This window comes from Lagopus muta, chromosome 22, assembly GCF_023343835.1.
Source record: "Lagopus muta isolate bLagMut1 chromosome 22, bLagMut1 primary, whole genome shotgun sequence".
In the NCBI taxonomy this organism is placed as follows: Eukaryota; Metazoa; Chordata; class Aves; order Galliformes; family Phasianidae; genus Lagopus; species Lagopus muta.
Genome location: NC_064454.1, coordinates 4,657,154 through 4,679,272, shown reverse-complemented (window position 1 = coordinate 4,679,272; position 22,119 = coordinate 4,657,154). Strand labels below are relative to the sequence as shown.

Sequence of the window (22,119 nt, the reverse complement as noted above, 5' to 3'; positions counted from 1 at the left end):
TAAAAGTTGGATCATGCTTGAGTGTTCTTATTTGGCAGATGACTCCATCCGTATCACAGCACAATGTATGTTACTGTCTTCATTCACTCAGGGTCTGGCCGTGGTGGAATCTGTTCTTAGTGCCAATACTAAAAAGAGGTCATTAAGAAGAGAAACGCAGAGCTTTGCGGAGGCCCACAGTCCCTTTCTTGGGTTACCTGTGTAATTATGATTCAGTCCTCTAATGAATTTCTGTACTGGCAGACTTTAAAGGACCGTTCTGTTGTTTTTACTCTTCGTACAGCAAATTTTGTTGAGTCTTCCTGGTAGAAATCAGGAAAAGAAGCCTTGTCCGTGTCATCTTTACCTTAAGGTGAAAAGTGCCTAAGTGGATGGAGCCTCTTTGTCTCTCTGCTTTTCTTCATCATCTCTGCTTTGCTTTGCCACGTCTTGTAAAGCAGCCCTCGTGCAGCACCAGCTCATTTGAAATGATAAGCATCACCTTTGTGCAGTTCACACCTGTCAGTTCGGGGCTGGCTTTGCTAAAGCTCAGCAAAGTCAGAATCGCACCGCATACATTGTTGTCACTCCATGTCAGAGGAGGAGAGGGGAGATGGTTTTTTATCCACGGTGTGGGGCAGAAGTCTGATCTGCAGAGGTCTGTATGTCTGGTCTGGCACATAAAGATGGCTATTCTTGAAAATGAAGTAACGGTGAATGGCACGTAACTTGAATTTGAAAAAGCTGGTCTCAGGTTAGCCTATCTGTCTTAAAATTCAGGGCTGTCTTAGCAGCAGCACTGCAGGGTCTGGAACGTTCCTTCTCACATAAGGCAGAGCAGCGGTGGAGCTTGGCGCACGCACAGATTTGTGTGTATTCATTAATTTCATACCAAAGCAACAATGACAATTTTTCTCTCCTTTGCAATGCAACCCCTGTAGTAGCGTGTGTGTGTTGGGGGGTATTTGCTTTGTTTTAACGTGAGATTATTCCTTTGGAGCACTGTGTATGTGCAGTCCTTCTTAAAGAAGACTCTGGGATTGAAATGGACATCAGACAACTCATGCTAAACTTTATCTGGTCTGTGTTCCCTATTGCAATCATCCAAACCATTTGCTAATCATAACTTTGTCATTCCAGCTGCAGCCAACATCTTGTTTGACTTGGATATTTGTTCGCACTTACAACTGCTTGAGAACTTTATTTTTTGTAACCTGTTGGTCTCTGTCCCCAGATGGGGAAGCGAGATGCACTGTCCACTTTGCACTCCTTCTTGACTAATATCTCTTCCAGCACGTGAACACAAGTTTGCTTTCAGCAGATTTTCTATTAAGTGTAAAAACTGACGTAACCTTTTTGTTTCAGGAAGACAGTAAATTGAGACTATTTATAGATGCCAAGATGCTATCTCAGGAATTAATACTCAGTTTTATAATCCTTTCTAAACGCAACTTCCCCCTTCACCTTCACCACCATTTTCCCCTTCACCATTTGCTTGGTTAAAATGAGGCATTATTTGGGGATTGCAACTCGAAAACAAGGAAGAATCCCACTCTTGTTCTCATCTGTGCTTTGGAAGGCTTCCCTTGCAGCCTCCACCAGAGTTCCCAGCAGGAGAACAAGTGCTAGCATATTTAAGTGTGTGTTAGATTTGATTGCCAAGATGAGAACAGTCTATGTTGGCAGTGGAAACAGGCTAATGACAGCTTGATAATCTGTTATGCAAATCTTGGTGTAGTTTGTTAAATTGTGCAGGGTTTATTTGTTTTGCTCTGATAATTAAAGCATGTAGACCTTGTATCTGTGAGCATTGTGTATACCTTGTATGACTCTTGTCCTCACTGGTGCTTCAGAAAACCAGACTAGGGCTGTCCTCAGCTAAGTTAAAAAAGGAACGAGTCCTCATTTTTCCACTGCTGCTTCTGAATGTGCAGGAAGGCTGCCCTTCCCAGGGTTCTCCAGACAGCATGTTAATTAGGGGAAATGCCGATGTGAATTGTCTATTGTTGGTACAAAACTGAAGTTCCAGGCTAGTTCACAGAAGCACACGTGGTAGAGTGCTTCTCTACATGATTTTGTTCATTTAAACGTTGCCTGCATCAAACCAAGTGGAGTCCTGTGAAGCCCCATCTTTGCTGTGGATGACCACATCTGGGTTTTACTGTTGGCTTGGTAGGTATTTGCAAGGTTCTGGTTATGTCCTGAAGAATCATCCCTTTAAAGCAAGCAGCCAACAGGTCTGTCTGTGTACGTTCCATCAAAGAAGAGGAGAATGTGTAGGACTAGATGAAAACTGAGTTACAAGGTAACTAAATAAGCCAGGACTCCAGATAACGTGACTGAAATGTGATTTAGACACAGTGGTATCTGAAATAACACAGGGCACTGTCAGGATGGAGTTCTCTAGAAAATCTTCTGAATTTGGGTCAGTCTCTAAAATTGTACATTTCAAACACCTATGAAGGGATGGAACCCAGTTGGCAAGGTAGCACTTCCAAGACATTTCCCATGACTTGCAATGTCAGTGGAGTAAAGTAAGCTTCAGACTAACAACCACCAAAAAGCTTAAATGTATTATAGCATAAGAATCTCTTAACCACAGTAAAAATGATCATTGCAGGTTGTGACCCAGTTAAAGTCAACTCCAGAATGTGTTTCACAGTATAGGAATGGGTGCTATCTACCTGCATTCCAGGACAGCATGCTTTGCTCTGAAAGGGTGCTGCATCTGATCCAATGTGAAGAGGCCATGTACACATGTAGTGTGCTATGAGGTTCTTTTTGTTTGCCAGCTGTAAATATGGCCTGGACTCAGGGGTTTTTAGGATGCTTGGAAGTGCCCTGCGTTGGGTGGAGGAGGAGAAGAAACTGAAGCATTCTCTGCCCCCACTGGGTGCCCAGACTTGGAGGCTGGAGGGGGGATTTTGGGGCAGGCAACGTTTGAATGCATATAATCTGTATTCCAAGTGTTAACTCTGTGTGCTGCTCCTGAGCTTCTGTTTTGGTACTTACCAACAGAAGAGTTGGTGTTGGTGTTCTCCCCATCTCATGTTCCCCTGACTTTGCAACCACCAGTAATTGTTCTGGCAAGGTCCAGGAAAAAAAAAATAAGACAAATTTACTGTTTTCCTCAGGCTCATAGCTTTTGAACTCGAGGCATGTCTTCTAAACAGTGCAACTCACTTCAAATGCTTTTTGCCTTTCATTTTATTATTGCTTGTCACGCAATGTTCTTTGAAAGCTTGCTCATATATTATCTGTTCCATTTTTTCCATTTTCCCTTTTTTTGCATGCTGTTCCTCCTGTTTCTTCCCTTCCTCCAATCCTCTGTTCCCGTGTGTAGACACAACGGCGACGACAGAACCAGCAGTTCACGGTTGGTATCACATTCCTGTTTATCTTATTTCTCAGCACTGCTGAGTGGCAAGACAAGCCTGGGAAGGGGAAGGAAAAAGAAAAAAAAAAGGAAAATGCAGTCTTCAAGGGAAAACCACATTTCAAGTGAACTGATCTCATAAATATCTCATCGTTTTTAAGGCTTGAAAGTCTGTCTAGTCTTGTCATTTCAGTTGTGAGTTTCATAACCAGTTGCCCCGGTTCCAGGCCAGCACTGATTCCCAAACGCAGTAGAAATGACACACGTGAAAGAGGAGCACGGAGGGAGCAAGTGACCTTTTTCAGTACTCTTGATTACTGAGGTCATCGTTTTGGACTCTAAAATGAAACCTGGCTTGAGAAAATAGGAACTGAAATTATTTTTTTAAGCCATGCGTGAAATTTTCGGCATTTTTCTTCTATTTCAAGTCCATAAGAAATGGCCTCCAGGAGCTGCACCCAAGCTGAGCACCATGCTTGAAGCTCTGCGGGTGCTCGGCAGCTGAGCCCCTCACCTCAGAGATCAGGAGGGAAGTTTTCGTTATTACACTGCAGAAGGAAATTTTACAAACAAATAGCAACACTTTCTTATCAGCATAGCAGTCTAGCAAACTAACCCTTCTCATCTGCTCAGGGAAGTCTAGCTAACAGCTTGACAGCTTCCTTAGCTTCCTACATTTTCAAAGTAAGCCTAAACAGTCACTTCAGACTGAAAGTTGAGCATACAGTTTTTTGGCACAAACTCGCTTTTCAGCTGAAGAATCAAAACCTCTGACGATTTTAATTGACTGAACCATATTTGTGTTTGCTGTTTTCTTATCGTTTGCAAATCGACTGTTTCTGTTGCTCACGTGAAATGGTGGAAGCCAAAAGTCTGTGGTGCTGAACAACTTTGTCTTCTTGCCTCCTCCCAACAAGACACATCTTGGGCACTATTGTGTGGATGGAGGACTGAGTAGAGCTGAGTCTAAGTAGTAATCATAGTGGTGCCCCACATCAAATTGAGGGAAAAGCAGTTTTTGTTCCAAATAGCTTGCCTACATGGATGCATTTTTCCACCTTATGTAAAAAACGAAAGCATTCAAGCTTGCTTCTGTTTTCTGTACATTTGCTGATCTCCCAGTTGTTTTTAATGTTGGGGTTCGACATCACGAGTTTGTAGCTACAGTCATGGAAGTCATAGCAAGGTAATAGGAGTCCCAAGTGACATCTCATCACGTGCTACCCTAAGGCCCATGAAAGTCAGATGAAGGCAAAACGTTAATCACCCCATCATTACCCTAGGGGAAAAGCCTTCAAGGCTTTGGGAGGCATTGAAAAAGACAATGAGTATGGTTTAATTAAGTAACAGCTTAAAAGAAGAACTTGGTAGTTCTTGGTAATTGATGATAAAATATGAATAAAATTGCAGGAAAACACAGGTTAACCATTTAGCACTTTTCGTGTAGGTGGGACTGTTTTCCACAACGATAGGAATTAATGGTGGTTGTTGTATGTTAGCACTCGGTGAATGTTACTTCATTGACTGTTCTGCCCTTGGGGCTGTGCAGTGGGTTTTGCCATCAGCTTTTGGCCATTGCCATGCACTGAGCACAGACCTGGCGTGGGGCAGGGGCTGCCAGAGCAAAGTGCTCCCCACCAGAGTGCCCACCTGGTTCGTAAGCACAAATCCTGGTGGCTTTCGTCTCTTACTTGTCATAGCCATATAAATAATGCTTTTTATTTGAAGAAGGTCAGAGCCCTTCTTCAAATAACCTCTACGAGGGAGGACTGCTTCTGTATGAGACTGACAACTGAAATGACAAGCAACCCGAAGCAAGTTAGCTCTGGCAAACTTTCCTGCCTTAAAAATCTAACCTGTTTTGTACCAAACTTCACTGCCTTTGCCCCCTTGGGTTCTTTTCCTGTGAAGACTCTGGGATTTCTTTCCAAGCTTGTGTTGCTGGAGTGTGTATGGGTATACCAGGTGTTTATGTACGTTGGCCATTTGTTCTTACCAATGTCCAATCGGAGTGAGCATGTATGTGAATGACTAGAAATGCATGGGCATGAACTAAAGCCAAATGGATTTTCTCCAAAAACGATTTCAAATGAATTGGGGGAAGAAAAAATCAACAACAACAACAAAAAAAAAAGTCCAACAACCAAACCCAGAAAGATTGATAGAAAAGAAAATGAAATGTAAGGGTAGTATGGAACCAGCACAATACTTCAATCTGGGAAAGGAATTTTGAGTCGTTTCATTTTTTGGAGTGTATCCTAGAGGACTGGGGGGAAAAGGAGTCCTGTATGTGTATGCATGTGAAAGCGGTAGCAAAACCCCTGCCATTCCTGTTCTCTGATGGAATGGAGTTAACAGCAGCAATGCATGAGTGACTTAAAAGCACGAACATTGTTAACTCTTCTTCTGTTTGAAAATGAGAGCTTAACTGTAAATTTTCTGATGCACTTTCTCCTTTCTCTGCACTGTTCATTGCCAGAACTCCAATAACAGCATGGTCATGGCCGGCAGGAAGGCTTGTGCTTCTGCTGCACTGCACTACACGGGGTTACTGAGCGTAAACCCTCCTTCCCTTCTCTTTTGCACTTCACGTGTCAGGGTGCCAGTGGGCTGACGCACCGGCGCACCACGAATTCGCAGCTCCCAGCCTACATGCAGGCAAATCGAGGGCAGGCATTGGTGTGGCAGTAGCTCTGGAAGTCTGCCAGCCCTGAATTGGGAAAATCACTTATTGTTGGGTTTTTGTTCTTTTTTTTTTTTTTTTTTTTTTTAACACGTTCCCTTTCTTCCCTCCTGTCCTGCTCCCCTCCAAAGGTCCTAATGCAGATTTGCTGCTTCCCAGATGTGATTCCTCCTTTGCAGGCTGTGGAGCTCAGCCCTCTGAGGTTGCTGCCCTGTTTTGTGTGAGATTGCCCAGCTCTCTTTTTGCCTCCTGTACCAGTAGAGTGCCTACAAACAGCCATGACCTCGTACACCGTGTTCTTTTGCTACAGCAAAAGTAACACACGTTGCATTTTTTCCCCTCGAGTTTTGACCCCATCCTATTATAGGCAAAGAGCTTTAACGAACTTCTTTGTGATTTTTGAAGAATGCAGCCAATGCCCATTGCAGTGAGCTGTGCTCCCTATGTGCATGGCAGGTACTGGGGCACCTGTGTGTGCTGCACCCAGAGCACAGGCAGAACGTCTGCAGAAACTAATTAATGAGAAGATAGGGTGAAAAAAAGTCTTTCCTGAAGCAGGCAGAGCACGAAGTCTGGAGTGTAGGGTAGCATTGTGAGAAGATCCCGGATGTGAGTGAGGAGTGGCAAGAAAACACATTGTCCAAAACAGAGCAGATAAATTATTTTCTGAGATGAAAATACTTCCCTGAAGGCCCGTATGAATTTTTGGTCTCAGCAAGGTTTTGAATGGGAATATTTAACACTGCTGTGTTAAGCTCTTGTTGCTTTTTCCAGTTGTGCTCAGTCTCTGAAATGCGTTTGGCTTGTCTGAAGCTGCAGCCAAAAGCTCAGCCATGCCAGAGCTCTCCTCAGTTTGCACATCTTGCCAAATTAAACAGCATACAAGGAAAAAATAAAGCCCCAGTGCTTTCTGCGTGAGCGTTATCGAGCAGCTCTGGCTGTCCAACCCCCTTTTTTTGCCTTCCTTTTTAAAAATGCCCTACTTAAAAGTGCAACTGAGAGTAAATAGGTTTCTAAATACAGACCTAATCCTTGGGGCAATTGAATAAAACATCACAAAGATCCACGCGCATGTTAAGATTCCTCTTCAGTCTCGTAAAATTCTCCACATGAAACAGAATCTGGAATTGGTTATTTACAGTTTGATACAAAGGAGAACTTAGATTTTGCTTAAAAATCAGAGGTACCCCGTGAAGAAGGACAAAGCATTGCGTTCTCAATAAGCCTGCCAAAAAATGTCCATTTAATTGGCCTGACGCCTGCACCAGGCTGCAGGAGATACAACCCAGTTCTCAGGTTGCACCTTTTTCAGATGTGTTCTTCATCAGGAAAGTCTGTCTAAAAGAAGCTGCAGCGGACGCCAAGTGCGTCCTGATCAGAAGAGGAAATAAAGGACTTTAATCGTGGATGTGAAAGTTTTAAGGAGGAAAATCAAGAAGTGATTTACCACAGGTCTGAAATCCCCCATGGAGTGTTCTGATACCGTTTGGTGGCAGTTTCAGGTGCAGGTAGAAACCGAACTGCCAAATGTTTACGTCTTCTTTTGCTTCATTAAAAATGGAACGTTGCCCTTGTTTTTCTATTACAGAGGAAACGTAGTTCCCTGTAAGCGAAAGGGAAGAATACACAGGAGCAGTTCTGAAGGCAGAAGAGCTGAATGGCTCTTGCTCAGAGCACAGGTTTGCATGTCCAGTGCTTCTGTGCTCCACTCTGATTATTTTTATAGATTATAGTAAAAGCAGGGGGCTCCCTGGAATTCAGCAGCGTTGCAAAACCGAATTTCTTGCCATTAATCTGAGCGGCTTCCCTCTTTAAAAGATCATTCAGGCTATAGCTTCAAGATGATATACTTTAAAGTCTATTGCTAAAGAAGAATGTCTCTTTTAAATGAGCTATATGTATTGCTTGTAGCTTTCCAACAGGGCACAAGTGTTCACATTGAGTGTACAATATTAACACCTTTGTTTTTTACAAGGAAGCCTTTGCCCTGCAAAAATCCATCTTGAGCCACTGTTGCTCACTCCTCCCCCACGTGTAAGAAAGAGATGGGGATGGAGGATTGCTGCTCCTCCAGGCTCCAAAGCCCCTGGAAGCACAAATAACTTCCTCCAGCATTTTCCAGGAGCGTATTAAGGCTCCACGAGGCATTTGCCTTGCTCTTGAACAAGGTTATCCCATACCACAACCAAAACCAGAACTCAAAGCAGCACCCATTAGCGTTCACTGGACCCATTTTGCAGAACGTGGGTGAGTACGGAGCACATGTCAAGGCACCCAGTGGTTGTTGAGAGCTCACCCTCCTTCTGCTGTGTTCAGTCTCACCAAACGCATCAGGGTTTGGTCAGCTCATGCTGGAATTGTTCCGGTGCTGATAGTTTGTGGTCACAAGAGTTTGTCTTGATCAGCTTTGAGGATAGATGCTTTTTTTTCCCCCAGAAATGCATTAAAACTGGGAGACTAAAATATTTTTGTCCTTTTTTTTTTATTATTTTTAACAGAAGGTACAGCCTGCAGTCTGCATCTACGATGCCTTTCAGTTTTGAAATGTGCTCCACGATATTCTTGAATTCATAAATTTCCATACTTGTCAACGTTGCCCAAACCCACTGAATTTCAGTGGAAAATTGGAAGAAAAATTGACATCAAAACGTTTACGTAACCCAAATCAAACCAGAATTAATTGGGAATTTGCCCCTATTTGATGAGTCAAAGGCTGAGTCTGGGGGTTTCTGCATGCTGTTATGAATGAGTGACTTTGGTTCACCTCCATGTTCCATGTGTTAACAGTGTAGACTGAGGAATGTTTCTGCCAGTCTGTCAGTAATAAAGTAAATGATTGGAATCCCGAAATACAAGTTACTTACTCTGCTCAGACCAGCAGAAGATGGCAAGTGATTGACTCATTTGTTTCCCCTCCCCAAGAAATTCACCCTCGGTTCTTAAGTGTGTTGTTTATTGTCACTTGAGGAATACAAAGAAAAATGAGTTTGTTTTTGCTTGTAAGGCTTTACTCAGTTGCCAAATTCCGCAGAGGAGCTGGACTATGGGGATCTCTCAGGTAAGGGCTAGCACTAGGTAAAGCACTGCTGTTCTACGCTAGATACCGGTTCCACGTTGATTTCTGCGTCTTGGCCATTTTGCATTGTATAGTCGCTGTGGTGTAGCAATTAATGGCACACGGAGTCCCACAGATCAGAAGCACGCTGCTGTCTGTTGGGTTTTCCCTCCCTATTTTTTGGCATTGGCACCATTTTGTGAAAGGAGTGAAAAGGGGATGGGAGGAACACGGGGTCACCTTTGGGGCTGGCTGCCAGGCCCGCTGCCCTCTGTGGCATGCAGGAGCTTTTCGAATGCTAATTTGGAGGCCTGTTGAGTTGGAATTTAATGTTTGGAAAACACTCAACTCTGCTGTAATGTGTGAAACTGTCTTTGCAAAGTGCAGCCGGCACTAAATGGAGGCTGCCCGCTCATTTCTTGGAAGGGGAGTGTCAGATTGGGAATCAAGAGGAGGTCCTGGTTTCATCAGCAAAGACAAAGCCAACAATTCAAACCTTTTTTTTTTTTTAACCCACAGGCAACTGAAAGCTGCATGGATGCATCTTTATGGTTGATCCTTGCAAATTCTTAACGAATAAGCAAAAGCATTCTCAGTGGGTGACCTGGGGCAATGGGTACATGCAAAATGAGCACCCTAGCACAGTCTGAACCTCTGATCTCCATGGTTTGGCAGGCTCTCCTCTGGGAAGCGGTGGAGCACAGAAAGCACCGGTGCCTGGTCCCCATCCCAGCAGGTCTCTACCATGAGGTGCACCGGTTGGCTTTGGTCCACCACTGTGTTGTTCTGCAGTTTAAAAACCTAACGCTGGGTACCAAAGCCCTGAGACCTCAGTCTTTTTCCATAAAATGCTTTTCTTCAATGAAACTAACAGCTTCTCTTCCTGTAAGCCACTATAAGGATGCTTTGGCCAAGAGGTTAGAAATGATTGATTAACTCGATATGTATTCTAACACCTGAGCAATACTAATAATTATTATTGCAGGCCTGGGCCAGATCTCATAGGTAAGAAGCACTAGGTGTCTGTTAAATATCACTGTGTGGGTGGAAAATAACTGTTTTGCTCTGATACTCTTTTTTTTTTCTTTATTTTTTCTTTTTTTTCTTTTTTTTTTTCCTTAAAGAAAACACATATTTTGGTGAACAAACAGAAGGATGGGAATTAAATCAACAGAGGAATTCCTCAAAATGGGTGTCTGCTAGCAGCACTGCCTCCCTTTGGCTGCAGCACAAGTTGGGTCTGCGCTGCCTGTCTCTGCCATACCCTCCCTGTGCCCTCATTCACTCATGCACTCACTCTGCAGTGACACATCCACTTTTCTCAGAGAGCTGTGGATGTGCTGACTGCTGATACGCTTCATATTTTTGTTCTTTTTGTCAATTTGAAATTTAAGTCCGTATTTCCCATGGGCTTCTCACAACGCAGTGCGAGCAGCAAGCAGGTGAGCGAGCACCTTTGTGCACTAACAGACACCCATTTTGGAGCATCAATTTTGACTGCTGATGTTTTTTTTCCCCAAAGAACTTGGGTGTTTTTTTTTGCTCGTTGCAATCTTAAGTTATCTGTGTACAACCAAAGGATGGCTCTCCCAAGTCAAACATACCAATATTACTGGAAAACAGAGCGGCAGCCCAGCACTGCTCGCTGCTCTGACCAAGTCTCTGCCTTCCATCACATAACTCATGCCCAGATTCCCGAGAAACTGACATAGGATCCCGTTTTGGATTGGTGGCTGCAGCTCAGAGGGCAGCACAGGTGAGTGCTGAGCCGAAGCCCATCCCGCAGAGGTGCGTGCTCAGCCCGCCGGGCTGTTGAAATGTGGTATAAACTGAATGTGCTGCTCCCGCTGCAGTGTTTGCTCAGTGTGCTGTTCGTTTCAGGTACTGGCGTCCTGCTAAATGCTTCAACGGAGGCTCTGCCAACTGTACAAATAAGTAATGCATCTATTGCCTTGCATCCAGGTAGCTAGTTCCCAGTGCCGCGTTCACTTGTGTGTGTCTGTGCCTCTCAGAGCTGTGCTCCTAACGTAGGATGTACGGGACAGAGGCGTTTGTCTCACACTTCTGCAGCACAGATTGACTTCTGATTCTACTGCAGCATTTTTTCAGCCCTGTAGTGTTACAGAGACAATTCCTGCAGTGCTGTGAGTGACGAGTCCAAACTGCTTTGTATTGGTGTGTGTATATATGTATACACACACATAAATATATATGCTGCTGTGTGTGATGATTGCAGTAATCCAGTTAATCTAATTCCGTACATCTGTATTTTCAGGCCCCTCAGGTGCATTATGGTCTTCTTGTTTGTCTCAGCAGTGTTGATACACATCTTGTAAAACACTGAACAATCAAGAAAGACCCATGTAGCCTTTACATCTGGTTTGATTAACTAATCAAAACCTGATTAGCACCTTTGTTCAAGGGGTTGCTGATTAATCAATTACTATTGATTGTAAGTGTCGCTCCATTTTCTAGCGGAGGGAAGTCTGAAGAAACAACCAATAAACATTGAGCAGCTGTCATAGTGATTAAATTTATTAAAACAAAATGCATTCTTTTTTATGAAGCGAGCTTAAAATGGGTCACTGAAGAGAGGCTTATTGATTGAAGAAGGATGAACTCCTTGAATTTCTCCAGCTTAAATTAGACCAAATTCAATTACGATACGACGAACAGGTTGACACTACTCTTTAACAGTCCATCAATAAATTAGAGTAGGGGTAGGAGCAGCACACTTAATGCTGGACTATAGCAATGAATAATATTATTGCTCATCCTGCTGTGCAGGCAGTGATTACTGTCTCCCAGCTGGTAGATGAGCACTGATGATTATTTTCCAGTGGTTCTGAACTGAAGACACCCTGTTCTCCCTGCTCTGCCCACCGACACCCCAATGGCTGCCCCACGTTTTAGTGATGTTCCTTGATGTCAAAAACGTGGTTCTCCAAAAGGATTCACCAGCAATTTGTCAAAAGAGCAGCCAGTGGGAAAATGTCAGCACCAACCTGGTTTCTGACCTCTTAGGAAAGGGGAATAGTTGGCTCATCCAGCAAGGTAAAGTCATTGCACCTAACTCATGACCATGAGGGAAGTGTGGAGACTTGCATCATTTTGGTGTTTTAACTGCATAATAGGCGAAACTTTAAGAAGAGGAAAAAAAGATTGATGAGTTGGGAACTCTTCCCTATCACGATGCATTTATTGCATCTGGGAAGCAGGGTAGCTGTCAGTGGAGTTGCTGTGTATACGCATACGTGTGTGCACACAAATTAAACCCATGATCTCCAGTGTCCACAGCTTGAAATTAATTTTCACCAAGAAATAAAAGAGAAATTTTTTTGTGTGTGCAGAAATAAGTCTAAATATGCCAGAATTCCTATCTGTGCTACGTGCTTGTGAAAAGAACTCCATCCGTTTTCTGCTTTAATAGCACAAATGGCTGCAGAAAAAAAAGTTCAGAGCTGTTCAGATGTCACAAAGTGGAGCTGTAGATCAGAACTCAGCCAGAATTGGCTAAGGAAGTGGTGGAGTCACTGTCCCCAGAGGTGTTTAAGGAAGGGCTGGGTGCAGTACTGGGGGACGTGTGGCAATAGTGGCGGTAGGTGGATGGTTGGACCAGATGACCTTACAAGTCTTTTCCAGCCTTTGTGATTCCATGATGGGTAATATCTCCTAAAGCTTTGGTTATTTCATGTCTCTGGTATTTAAAGAATGGAGCCTTAATCAGAAGCAGTGCTGGAGCAATGTGGGGTAAAACAGTGAGCCATGCTGCTCAAGGTAAAAGCAGTACCAGAAAGTGAGGACTGGCATGAAGTCGCTCTGGAGTTTTTCAGCTAAATAAAATGATTTGTTCCTAATAGCTCTGAAGTTTTTAACTCAGATGTGATTGATATGTAATTAAAAACCAGCTAGTAAAGTCAGCCAGGTCCAATTTGGTCCTTTCTTTTAATCTTGAGATGCTATCACTTAAAAAGAAGAGCTGGCGTATACATACATATATGCGTATATGTGTGTATATATAAATATGCATATCTCAAAGCCTCATTAAAACCAGAATTGATTGGAGCCTATTCATTGAGTAGCTGGGAGGAGAAAAGCTTTCCGTAAGCTAAACCTTGCTGTAAGAGCTTGACCCACATTATGAGGATATTACTATTAAAATCTGCCAGCTTTTTTTTTTCCCATGCTCCCGAGGCTGCAGTAAGTGATCTATTTTTAAGCAATTACTACTGCAAAAATGCTAAGAGAATTTGAGATTATTATTAACACTTACTTAAAAAATAATAATAATAATAAAAAATCCTACCAACCGTAAGTCACATAACGAAGATTCGTCTGGCTTAAAATAGGGATCTCAGCTGAGAATATTCATATGAGAGATAATCAACATCAGTGTCTCCTATGGGTTCCTTGTTACCTGAGTCACTTTCCATGCTCAGATACTGGGGCTGACGAGTGTCAGTTTTGCCACCTGCATGGGTTTGTCCTCAAGCCAGGAGAAAAGTGAGCAGAGCACCATGGGTGTGCTGCCAAGTGCTGGATGCTTGCTTAGGACTCTGTGCATTTAATGCTAAGGGAGTTAGTATGGAGTGGAGTAGGAACCAGTCACAAAATGTCTTTCTCTGTGTAGTGTCTGAACAAATCACACTTTCTGTTTAAAGGAAAACTTCAGGACTCTCGTTGGGAGTGCTGTCATTTATTGTTGTCAATTAAAGTGGCGCTTGGTTAAAATAATGAACAAAACCTCGTTTAAAAGCTCCCAAAGTTTATCGGCCGCAATTTTAAATGGGACTGCAGTGCTCTCTGCTGCTGTATATTGTGCTGCATCTCATGCTGAGAAGTTCGCTGCTACATCAGGTAAAAATATGGCAGGGCACAGTCGTCCTCTTCTCAACGCAGTAGTTTAAAACAAAAAAATTGATTTTTTTCCCTGCATATATTGACTTACCGTAAGCAGACGGTGCCATTATCACTGCAGTTTTCCTTTAAGGTGCTTTGATATAATCCGCCCTATTTGGATCACATCAAAGCACCACCCTTTGAAACGGGGTCCAGCTGAGGTGCAACGTAGCTGTGGAGTAGCAGAATAGTTGTGCATGTTGTCCCCAACATGCAGCAGTGTCTCTGTGCTGACTCCTTCCATCCCTCCCCGCATCCCTCCCCCCTTCCACCCTAAGAAAACACAAGCAAAACAGAAAACAAAGCCATCGTAGAAACATTCTGACTATTGGATTTAAAGGCCAGCATGCTCCAATATATATTAACATCTTAATGGGAAAGCTCTGCATGTATACATTTACTACTCTCTGACAAGAGGGAATTAAATGTCAGAAGGATTTGTAGCATCTATAATTGAATTGGTGCTGAGAAAAGCAAATCTTAAGGAAGAATAACATATTAGGATTAGCAAATAATGTGGCATTTTGTCAGTTCCTGCCATCTCGTCTGTTCCCTCTTCAGTAATAAAGTTGTGATTTCTTTTTTTAATCATAGATATGAAGTGGGAATAGCTTTTGTGAATCAGAGACAGCATTTTAAAGCAGATTCTGGTTTTTAAGGTCAAGTTTGTCTTTCTTGGCACAAATTTGGGGAATGATTCCCCACTCTGAAGTCTCAACACTTTGTTACCGAGGAAATAATGAGTGGCATCCATTACTGATGCTCATTCAATAGGAAATAATCTGCAACCTGGGATTATTTCTGCTGGGCAGCACCTCAAAGTAAAGGCAGTGGGAACCCCTGTGAGCCCTAGAAGATGCAGACTGATGACTTTCTACTGCCTTGTGCCTTCTTTCCTGTTTAAAAAGGAGAAACAATTTGGCGAGAGGGCTTCCGCTTTGAAAAATCTGATTTTTGTGCTATTTTAATTTGCAAGTGGTTCCTTCAGAGAGCAAATCGATGCAACGTAGGAAGGACAGGAAGAGGAGTTAATTCCAGTAAGTGCAGGGGTTGTAGTGCTTCTAAATGCGGTGCGTTTATTTTTAAACAGAGCTCCTGCCTGTTTTGTCCAGCACATTCACAATTAGACACCAAGAGCCATTCCTTGGGTAATTAATATGTAAATATAAATATACCTTTAAAGTCAGAAGTGCACCATCAGCAGCTGCACGGTTGGGTATCGCATGGTTTGCAGCCACTGTGGGTTTGGGTACATCCTTCAGAGCTAACCTTGATGAAGTAGGTATTTAGTCATGTACCTGACACAGTGATTCTTGTCTGAAGCTGCAGTGGCCCCAGCACACCCCAGGCTTTGGTTTTACCTGGTTGCTGTTGCAGCAGCATCCCTGCCCCAGCGGGGTGGTCTGCTTGGCATGGTGCTGCAGCACCCCGGGCATCATTCCCATCAGCGAGCAGGGATATCCTGCTTCTTGCCAAAGCAGCAAATGCTGGGAAGTGCTCACGACACAGTTTGTTCCTACTGAGGATGATTAAAAAAAAAAAAAAAAAAAAAAAAGGAAGAAAAAATGTCCTTTTTTAGAGGCGGTTTGTTCTGGCAGCTTGCCACAGCAAGTAGAAATCCTTCAGTCGGGGCTCCAGGACGTTCACCACGTCCCTAAATGCTTATTGTTATTTGTCTTCACCAGAAAGCTGGGAAGCATTGACCTCAAAGGCAGCACTTCCCCTTGGACGTGGAGCTGCTGACAGTTCAAGATGTGTTAATTCTCACAGAGCTGTGCATAGGGCTTTTCCGCCAATGAAGTGTATTCTGGGTGGTTTCACAATTAAGTTTTATCCTTTGAGTGCACTTTGGCATTACAGTGTAAGGGAGAATTTTTGCGTTTGGGTTCTCTGGGTCTCATTTTTATTCTGATGGTGAATTCCCGTGCAATAACTGGCCCGTGGTACGTGTTCTCTTTGCTGAACACCAGGCTTTAACATGCATCCTGGCTTGCTCCTCCCACTGCTAAGTGACCCGGCTTTGGGTTGTGTGGAAACAAAAGCCGTATGGTTTTCAGCGGTGTCTTTTTTGTCCCGTTGAGTTGAGCTCATTAGGCGAGTTCCTGGAAGGGGGTTCTCCCTTCGTGATGCTCGTGGGCTGTTCTTTGTTTTATCCCCCAACGTGCACCAGAGCCTGGCAGCATCAAACCATTGCGTGTGCCAAAGCTGCTGCTTCGAAAAGTTGAAGAAATACTCCAAGGTTTTTTCTTAAATTGTTTTAATTAAAGTGTGCTATACAGCGCTCCCAGTCACGAGTTATTTACTTGCATCCCTTAGTGCTTCATCTTAGAACAGAATTGGAAATATCGATAGAGAGCGTAAATCCTGGGCTCCTGCTTGAGAGCATTGTATCAGGTTTCAGCTCAAAAGAGCACCATTACCTTTAGCTGTCACGGATCTGTACGCTTGATCGATAAACTTCAAATATTATTAGAGGTGGAGGCTTCAGAGATTTGCTCTGTTCTTTGGAGAGAGACCGGGATAAATCTTTCTTAAAAATTGACTTGAATTTGCACTCTCAGTCTTCCTGGTAAAATGCATTTCTCTTAGGTGCCTGGGCAGCTGCACGCAGGGCAGATTTATAGGCCATGTGCTTCTTGTAGTGAAAGATCTAAATGGTAAATCCTTCACATATGACTTCACAAATCATGTAAAGTTAAAAGATTTTTACCGTTTCTGTTGCTGCTGTGCTTAAATTGTAAGGTATGGCCAGTAAATCATTTTAATGGAGGTGTCGCGCTTGACTCAATAAAAAAAAAAAAAAGAGAGACAATGGTTTAGCTTCTATTCCAAAATGTTAATGTATTAATCAACGGGAGAATAATTGTTTTTTACTACGTTATAAATCTCAGTTGCCATTAGAATTGCAGCGAGGGTTGATGTAGCTGCGTTCTTAAATTAAAATTGTTTACACTGCTATACATTCATTTTACATGGCCATAGCTCATTCCGGGTTCATTTTGGAGTTGTTCCTCAGCCAAATAAGTCATTCCTCTCCCGGTGATGGCATCCTAAGGGAGAGATGCTTATAAAAGAAAACTAATTGCATGGTGAGGAGTTAAATAAATAAAATAAAGCAGTTGGAGGCGATGCACAATTATTGCTCACTATCTGCTTTTGAAGAGGTTTTTATAGTCGGGATTAAGAGTTTTGTGTCTCCGGACGTCGTGAGCTGTAATGAACAGAAAAGGTCATGCTTAATTATGTAATTTTGAGTTCTTATTGGGGGAGATGATGGCTGTAGATGCATTTACAGAGCTCGGTTGATTGTTTCTTTTTGGGCTGATGTTAAAGTGTTTTCACCGGGGCACTTGTTAATGATGTCTCTCCAGAGCTAACGATTCACATTGCCACATTGTACCGCTACTTGCTGTGCCCTCTGCCCGTAAGGAAGACTGGAGTTTGGGGAGTATGCTAGGGGAACCTCCAAAAACTCATGCCCACCGATGATTCCACATCTCTTCTCTTCCTTTCCCTGTCCCAGCTGTCCACCAGTAGTGGTAGTGCTGCTGCTTGTAGCGGGAGGCACCTGGCGAGGTATCGGCCAGATCAGTTCACCCTGAACTCATCTGTCTGGATAGCTCCACGCTTTATCCCTTCTCCTTTGGAAAGCAGAAGGGTGGCTTTTCCAAACCGGAGGGCGGCTGCAACCAAAACCTTCACGTTGTCTCGTAGTAAGTCCCCAATTCTTACTGCTCTTCTAATCTCAACAGATTCTCGTGCAGGTGAGGAAGGGGCAATAAGGAGCGTGGACCATGCAGTCGTCGGTGGTGTCGTGGCCGTGGTTGTATTTGCCATGCTTTGCCTGCTCATCATTTTAGGGCGATATTTTGCGAGACATAAAGGTAAGACAAAGGCTGCAACTGGAAAATGAACGGACTTGGCACGTGCTTCAGCTCCCGCGTGGTGTTTTGGCCCTCTGGGTGCTTTAGAAGAGCATCTCTTCTCTTTTACACGAGGAAAGCTGTGGCAGGCAACCAGTGTGCTGTGCTGAGTGTGCTCGGTACACAAGTTAGAGCTGAAATTTGGAGGTCTGGCTACAAAACCTCATTGACCTGGGGTGGTGCATATGTGCCAGGTGGATTTTTTGTAACATGATGGGTCTTTGAGGCCGAGTGCTGTGACCACTCCAGCCCCTGTGATTGCACCGAAGGATTTATGTTTACCAGCTTCCCTGAGAGCATTTGGAAAAGCTTCCGAGTGTTGGAAGCGAACAGGAGTTGCGCGGTGGGGTGTCTCAGGCGGGACTGTGGAAACCTCTGTTCCATGTGCTGGGTTTTGTGGTGCTCTGGGACTTACTCTCGGGCTCTTTCTTTTTGGTGGTGTCGATTGCCCATCCTGCTCGTGGCTTTGTTGCTGGCTCTTGCCATGTCACACAGCATACCACTTCCTTTGCAGGTACATATTTCACTCATGAAGCCAAAGGAGCGGACGATGCAGCCGACGCAGACACAGCTATCATCAATGCAGAAGGAGGACAAAACAACTCCGAAGAAAAGAAAGAGTACTTCATCTAGAACAGCCTTGGTTTCAATGAGGTGTCCAACCGTGGACGGTTACTGGCCCTATTTAAACGATAAAGAGACAGTGATATTGGAAGTTGCAACCAGCTTGTGTCTTTTTTAAAGAGAAACGCAAATGGGTGGAGAGCTGTGAGACTGGGAGGGTCTGGGATTTGCTGTGTAAAAATATTCTTCGTAAAGTACACTCTGCTGTTCGACACCTCAGTTCGTTTGGGTTTTGTTTTTTTGGCCAAGTCCGGCTTGGGTTTAGTTTAGTGAAGTCATTTGCAGAAGATTCTGTGCCTTGTTTTATTTCTGTTTGTTTGGGTTTGGGAGGAGGCTGGGAAGAAGAGGGGCTTCTGTGCGTTAGTTCCCTTCGGGTTTCTGTGGTTCTTTGTTTCCCCTTTTGTCCTCTGTTTCTGGAGTTGCCTGCTGGGACCCCTTGGAATAGGTTGGTTTCTTTCAAGGTGTTTTTTCCTTCTTTTTATCTTCACTGTTTTCTGTTCAAAACTCGGTTTCATCGGAGGAGAACCAGCACATTTTAGATTTCATAGTTTGCAATTCGCTGTACCCATATTCCATTTTCTCTGTTGTCGTAAAGGCTTGGATAAACAAACAAACGAGAACCTGTTTGTGGCTGCCCGTGTTCCAAATGCTTTAGATTGATGGAGACTAGAAAATAGCCCGCAACTCAGAAAAGGTGCTGCCCGTCCGCGGTGCATCCATCCGCACCCAGGCTCTGCTCCCAGCCAGGTGTCCTGCAGCCCCCGGCGGCTCTGGAGTGCAGGATCTGCCCCACAAAGGGTTTAGGGCAGGATTTCTGCTCGGATAATGTTGCAAACTGCTCTCTGTCCTGGCTTCTCCCCGATCTGCTAGCACAGGAAAAGCCCTCCCAGATTGCCAAAGGCTGCGAGTGTGCAGCTCTGTGGTTCTGTCCCCCTCCGTTGGTGTGGTGCTTGGAAGGCATCAGGGTGGGTGTGGGGTTGGGTGCTCATCCCACTGGGATGGCCCATGTGTCTCCAACCCCAAAGCCATCGCTGCGTCCCACACCGTGTCAGGTCCGAGCCCTGGGGCGGCTGGACAGGTGCAACTGCCTTTTATTTTATTTTGTTTTGATCTGATGGATAAAAAGTGGGAATTTGCGTTAAAAAATTACAGTGCTAACTGACTTATTAAAGCCATAGGTAAAAAGGAGAATTTAGGTAGATTATAGATCGGTGACAGATAGCAAATCGCAACGAGAAGGCGCTATGGGAATCCTACCTGAATTTGGTGAATTACCTTGGATGTAGAGAGGTACTTTTTTTTTTTTTTACTGTGTTTATGTGGAACATGTATGCTGATTTATTTAAGGGTAACATTAATCTTAGCGTCAGGTGGATTTTTTTTAGGGGGCTGGGGGGGGGGGGGGGTCATCTTTCCGTGTGGTTTGTTGGGTTTTTTTTTTTTCTGTTTGTTTGTTTTTAATTGTTTCTGGCAGAACCATTGTAACGCAGGATCTGTTGGGAATGGGATGGCATGAAAACAAACAAGTCCGTTCCATAGCAGTCGGTCTTTTCCCTTAATACAAGAAGAAGAAACTCGCAGGAATAGCTTTTATTTTTTTCCCTCCTGAGCAAATTTCGTCGAGCGCAGCTCTTTTCTGAGCCTTCAGCACCATTGCCAAACCACACCATGGTGAGAAGCATTCAGCATGTAGAGTTCGGGGGGGGTGGGGGAGCTTTTTTACTCGTCGGTCACAGAATTGGCATCCTGTTTTTGGACAGCCCATCTTTGTTTTGGAAGTGTACAGTAGTGCAGTGTTACCGATGTAACTTTGACTTAAAATGTTGACATGTCTCAGGTTCATGTGTTTTGATTGGTGTTTTCCGTCTCAGGTAGATTGCAAAAATTTCGGCCCCACACATTGGAAAAAGAAAAAAACAGAATGATGATAATAATAATTTAAAAAAAAAAAAAAAAAAAACAGGAAATTACGAATTTTAGTTGTATATTGGTTTATGTATTTTTTCTTCAGTATACAGTGCACTGTTTGAAATGTATTGTTGAGTATTACTTTGTACAGCTTTAGGTCATTAGGATTTTTAAGTGTGAAGAAAGAACAAACACGTTTAAAGGAGAATTACAAATGAAGGAAGCGTGACTGATGCTAAACAGCCTTGTTCTTTATTCACCCAGCCTTTTTATTTTTTCCCCTTAGGCCAGTTCTGTTTTAAGGTGTCCATGGAAGATGTTACAATGTAAGAAAAATACATATCCATCTGTTCCCATTCACATTTTGTATCGGTTCATGTATACCATTTTTACAAAGAAAAAAAAGTACTATAAAATATCTGTCTTCTTAATAAAAAAAAAATTAATGTTACAAAACTACTTTTGCCTCTCATCCTGCACTCTTTGCTGCTCAGCAGGTAGCAGACAGAGCTCTGCATTGCATGGGAAGGGAAGGTTGGTGCTGGTAAATTAGGTCTGATTTTTGGGTGGTCTTGCACAGAGCCAGGACTCTGGTCCTTATGTGTCCCTTCCTGGTTGGGATTCTATGATTCTGTATCACCTGTTTTAGGATTTGGGGCACCTCCATGCCTTTGCTGATGCTGCCTTCCAGTATCTCCTGCAAGTCTGAGAAGGGAGCCTTGCTCTCTAAAAGAGGTTGGCTCCGTTGGGAAATCTCTGATGCATTTCCCCAGGCTGCTGAATCCACAAGAGCAGTGCTGCAGCTCAGCTCCCCTCTGGGAGGGGACCAACAGTTGGAGAAGCCATAGGTCAGAGCAGTGCTTTGCCTTCTCCCAGCACCATTTTGTCACAAACTCACCCAACTCTGCAAGGGAACATTGGCACGTGTCAGTCCATGCTAGCAGTTTGAGCAGTACTTCCTAAAGGGCCAAATGAGAAGGAGGAAAAAGCTGCTGGAAGTGCCTGGACTGAGCACTTCCAGTTGCTGTATGAAGCTGATATCTGACATTTGAAAGATCATTGGTTGGTTTGCTGCACTGCTTTGTTTAGCTTTGTTTTGTTTTTAAAGAAAGATGGCTATCTCGAGTATTTAATTAGAGTTTCAGCATAACGTGCTGGTTGCTGAGCACTGTAATAAGGTTGCCTTGCTTTGTTCGGCTCCTGGGTGGGGGAGGACGGTCCCTGGTGGGAAGCACTTGGCACATTGTGCACACACCTGTGCTCAGCAGTGCATTGCCTGCTGGCAGTGCAGAGCATTTCAGTGGTGGGAGGGACATGGCAACGTCTTTTGGGACAGCCAATGCAAACACGAAAGGTTTTGTTGCCTTGGGAGATTTCTAGCTGTTCTCAAAATTCAAGTTTTATTCCTGAAAGCCTAGAGGAGCACTCCATGATGTGGTGCTGAGATGGGTCTTGGGGAGACCTTATGGGAGGGACAGGTTGGATATGAGGAAAAACTTCATCTCCCAAGGAGTGGTTGGGCACTGGAATGGAGCTGCCCAGGATGGTGGTGGGGTCACCGTCCCTGGAAGCGTTCAAGAAATGTGGAGACGTGGCACCAAGGGATGTGGTCAGCAGGCAGTATTGGTGGTAGGTGGACAGTTGGACTGGATGATCTTAGAGGTCCTTTCCA

The 22,119-nt window shown here is 43.9% G+C and overlaps 1 protein-coding gene across 8 annotated transcripts in view; it reads left to right on the top strand.

Moving 5' to 3' along the window:
- CADM1 (cell adhesion molecule 1) overlaps window positions 1–20,899 on the top strand; it is a 158,704-nt gene extending 137,805 nt beyond the window's left edge. For 2 of the 8 annotated variants that reach the window (XM_048968563.1, XM_048968562.1), the window contains 5 exons: window positions 3,323–3,355; window positions 9,043–9,096; window positions 10,975–11,055; window positions 17,745–17,876; window positions 18,430–20,899. In XM_048968563.1, the coding sequence (XP_048824520.1) occupies window positions 3,323–3,355; window positions 9,043–9,096; window positions 10,975–11,055; window positions 17,745–17,876; window positions 18,430–18,548 (419 nt within the window). In that variant the 3' untranslated portion in view covers window positions 18,549–20,899. The remainder of the gene's footprint in view (window positions 1–3,322; window positions 3,356–9,042; window positions 9,097–10,974; window positions 11,056–17,744; window positions 17,877–18,429) is intronic. The other 6 variants (XM_048968566.1, XM_048968564.1, XM_048968568.1 and 3 more) reach the window with 3 other exon arrangements.
- The last annotated feature ends 1,220 nt before the right edge of the window (window positions 20,900–22,119 follow it).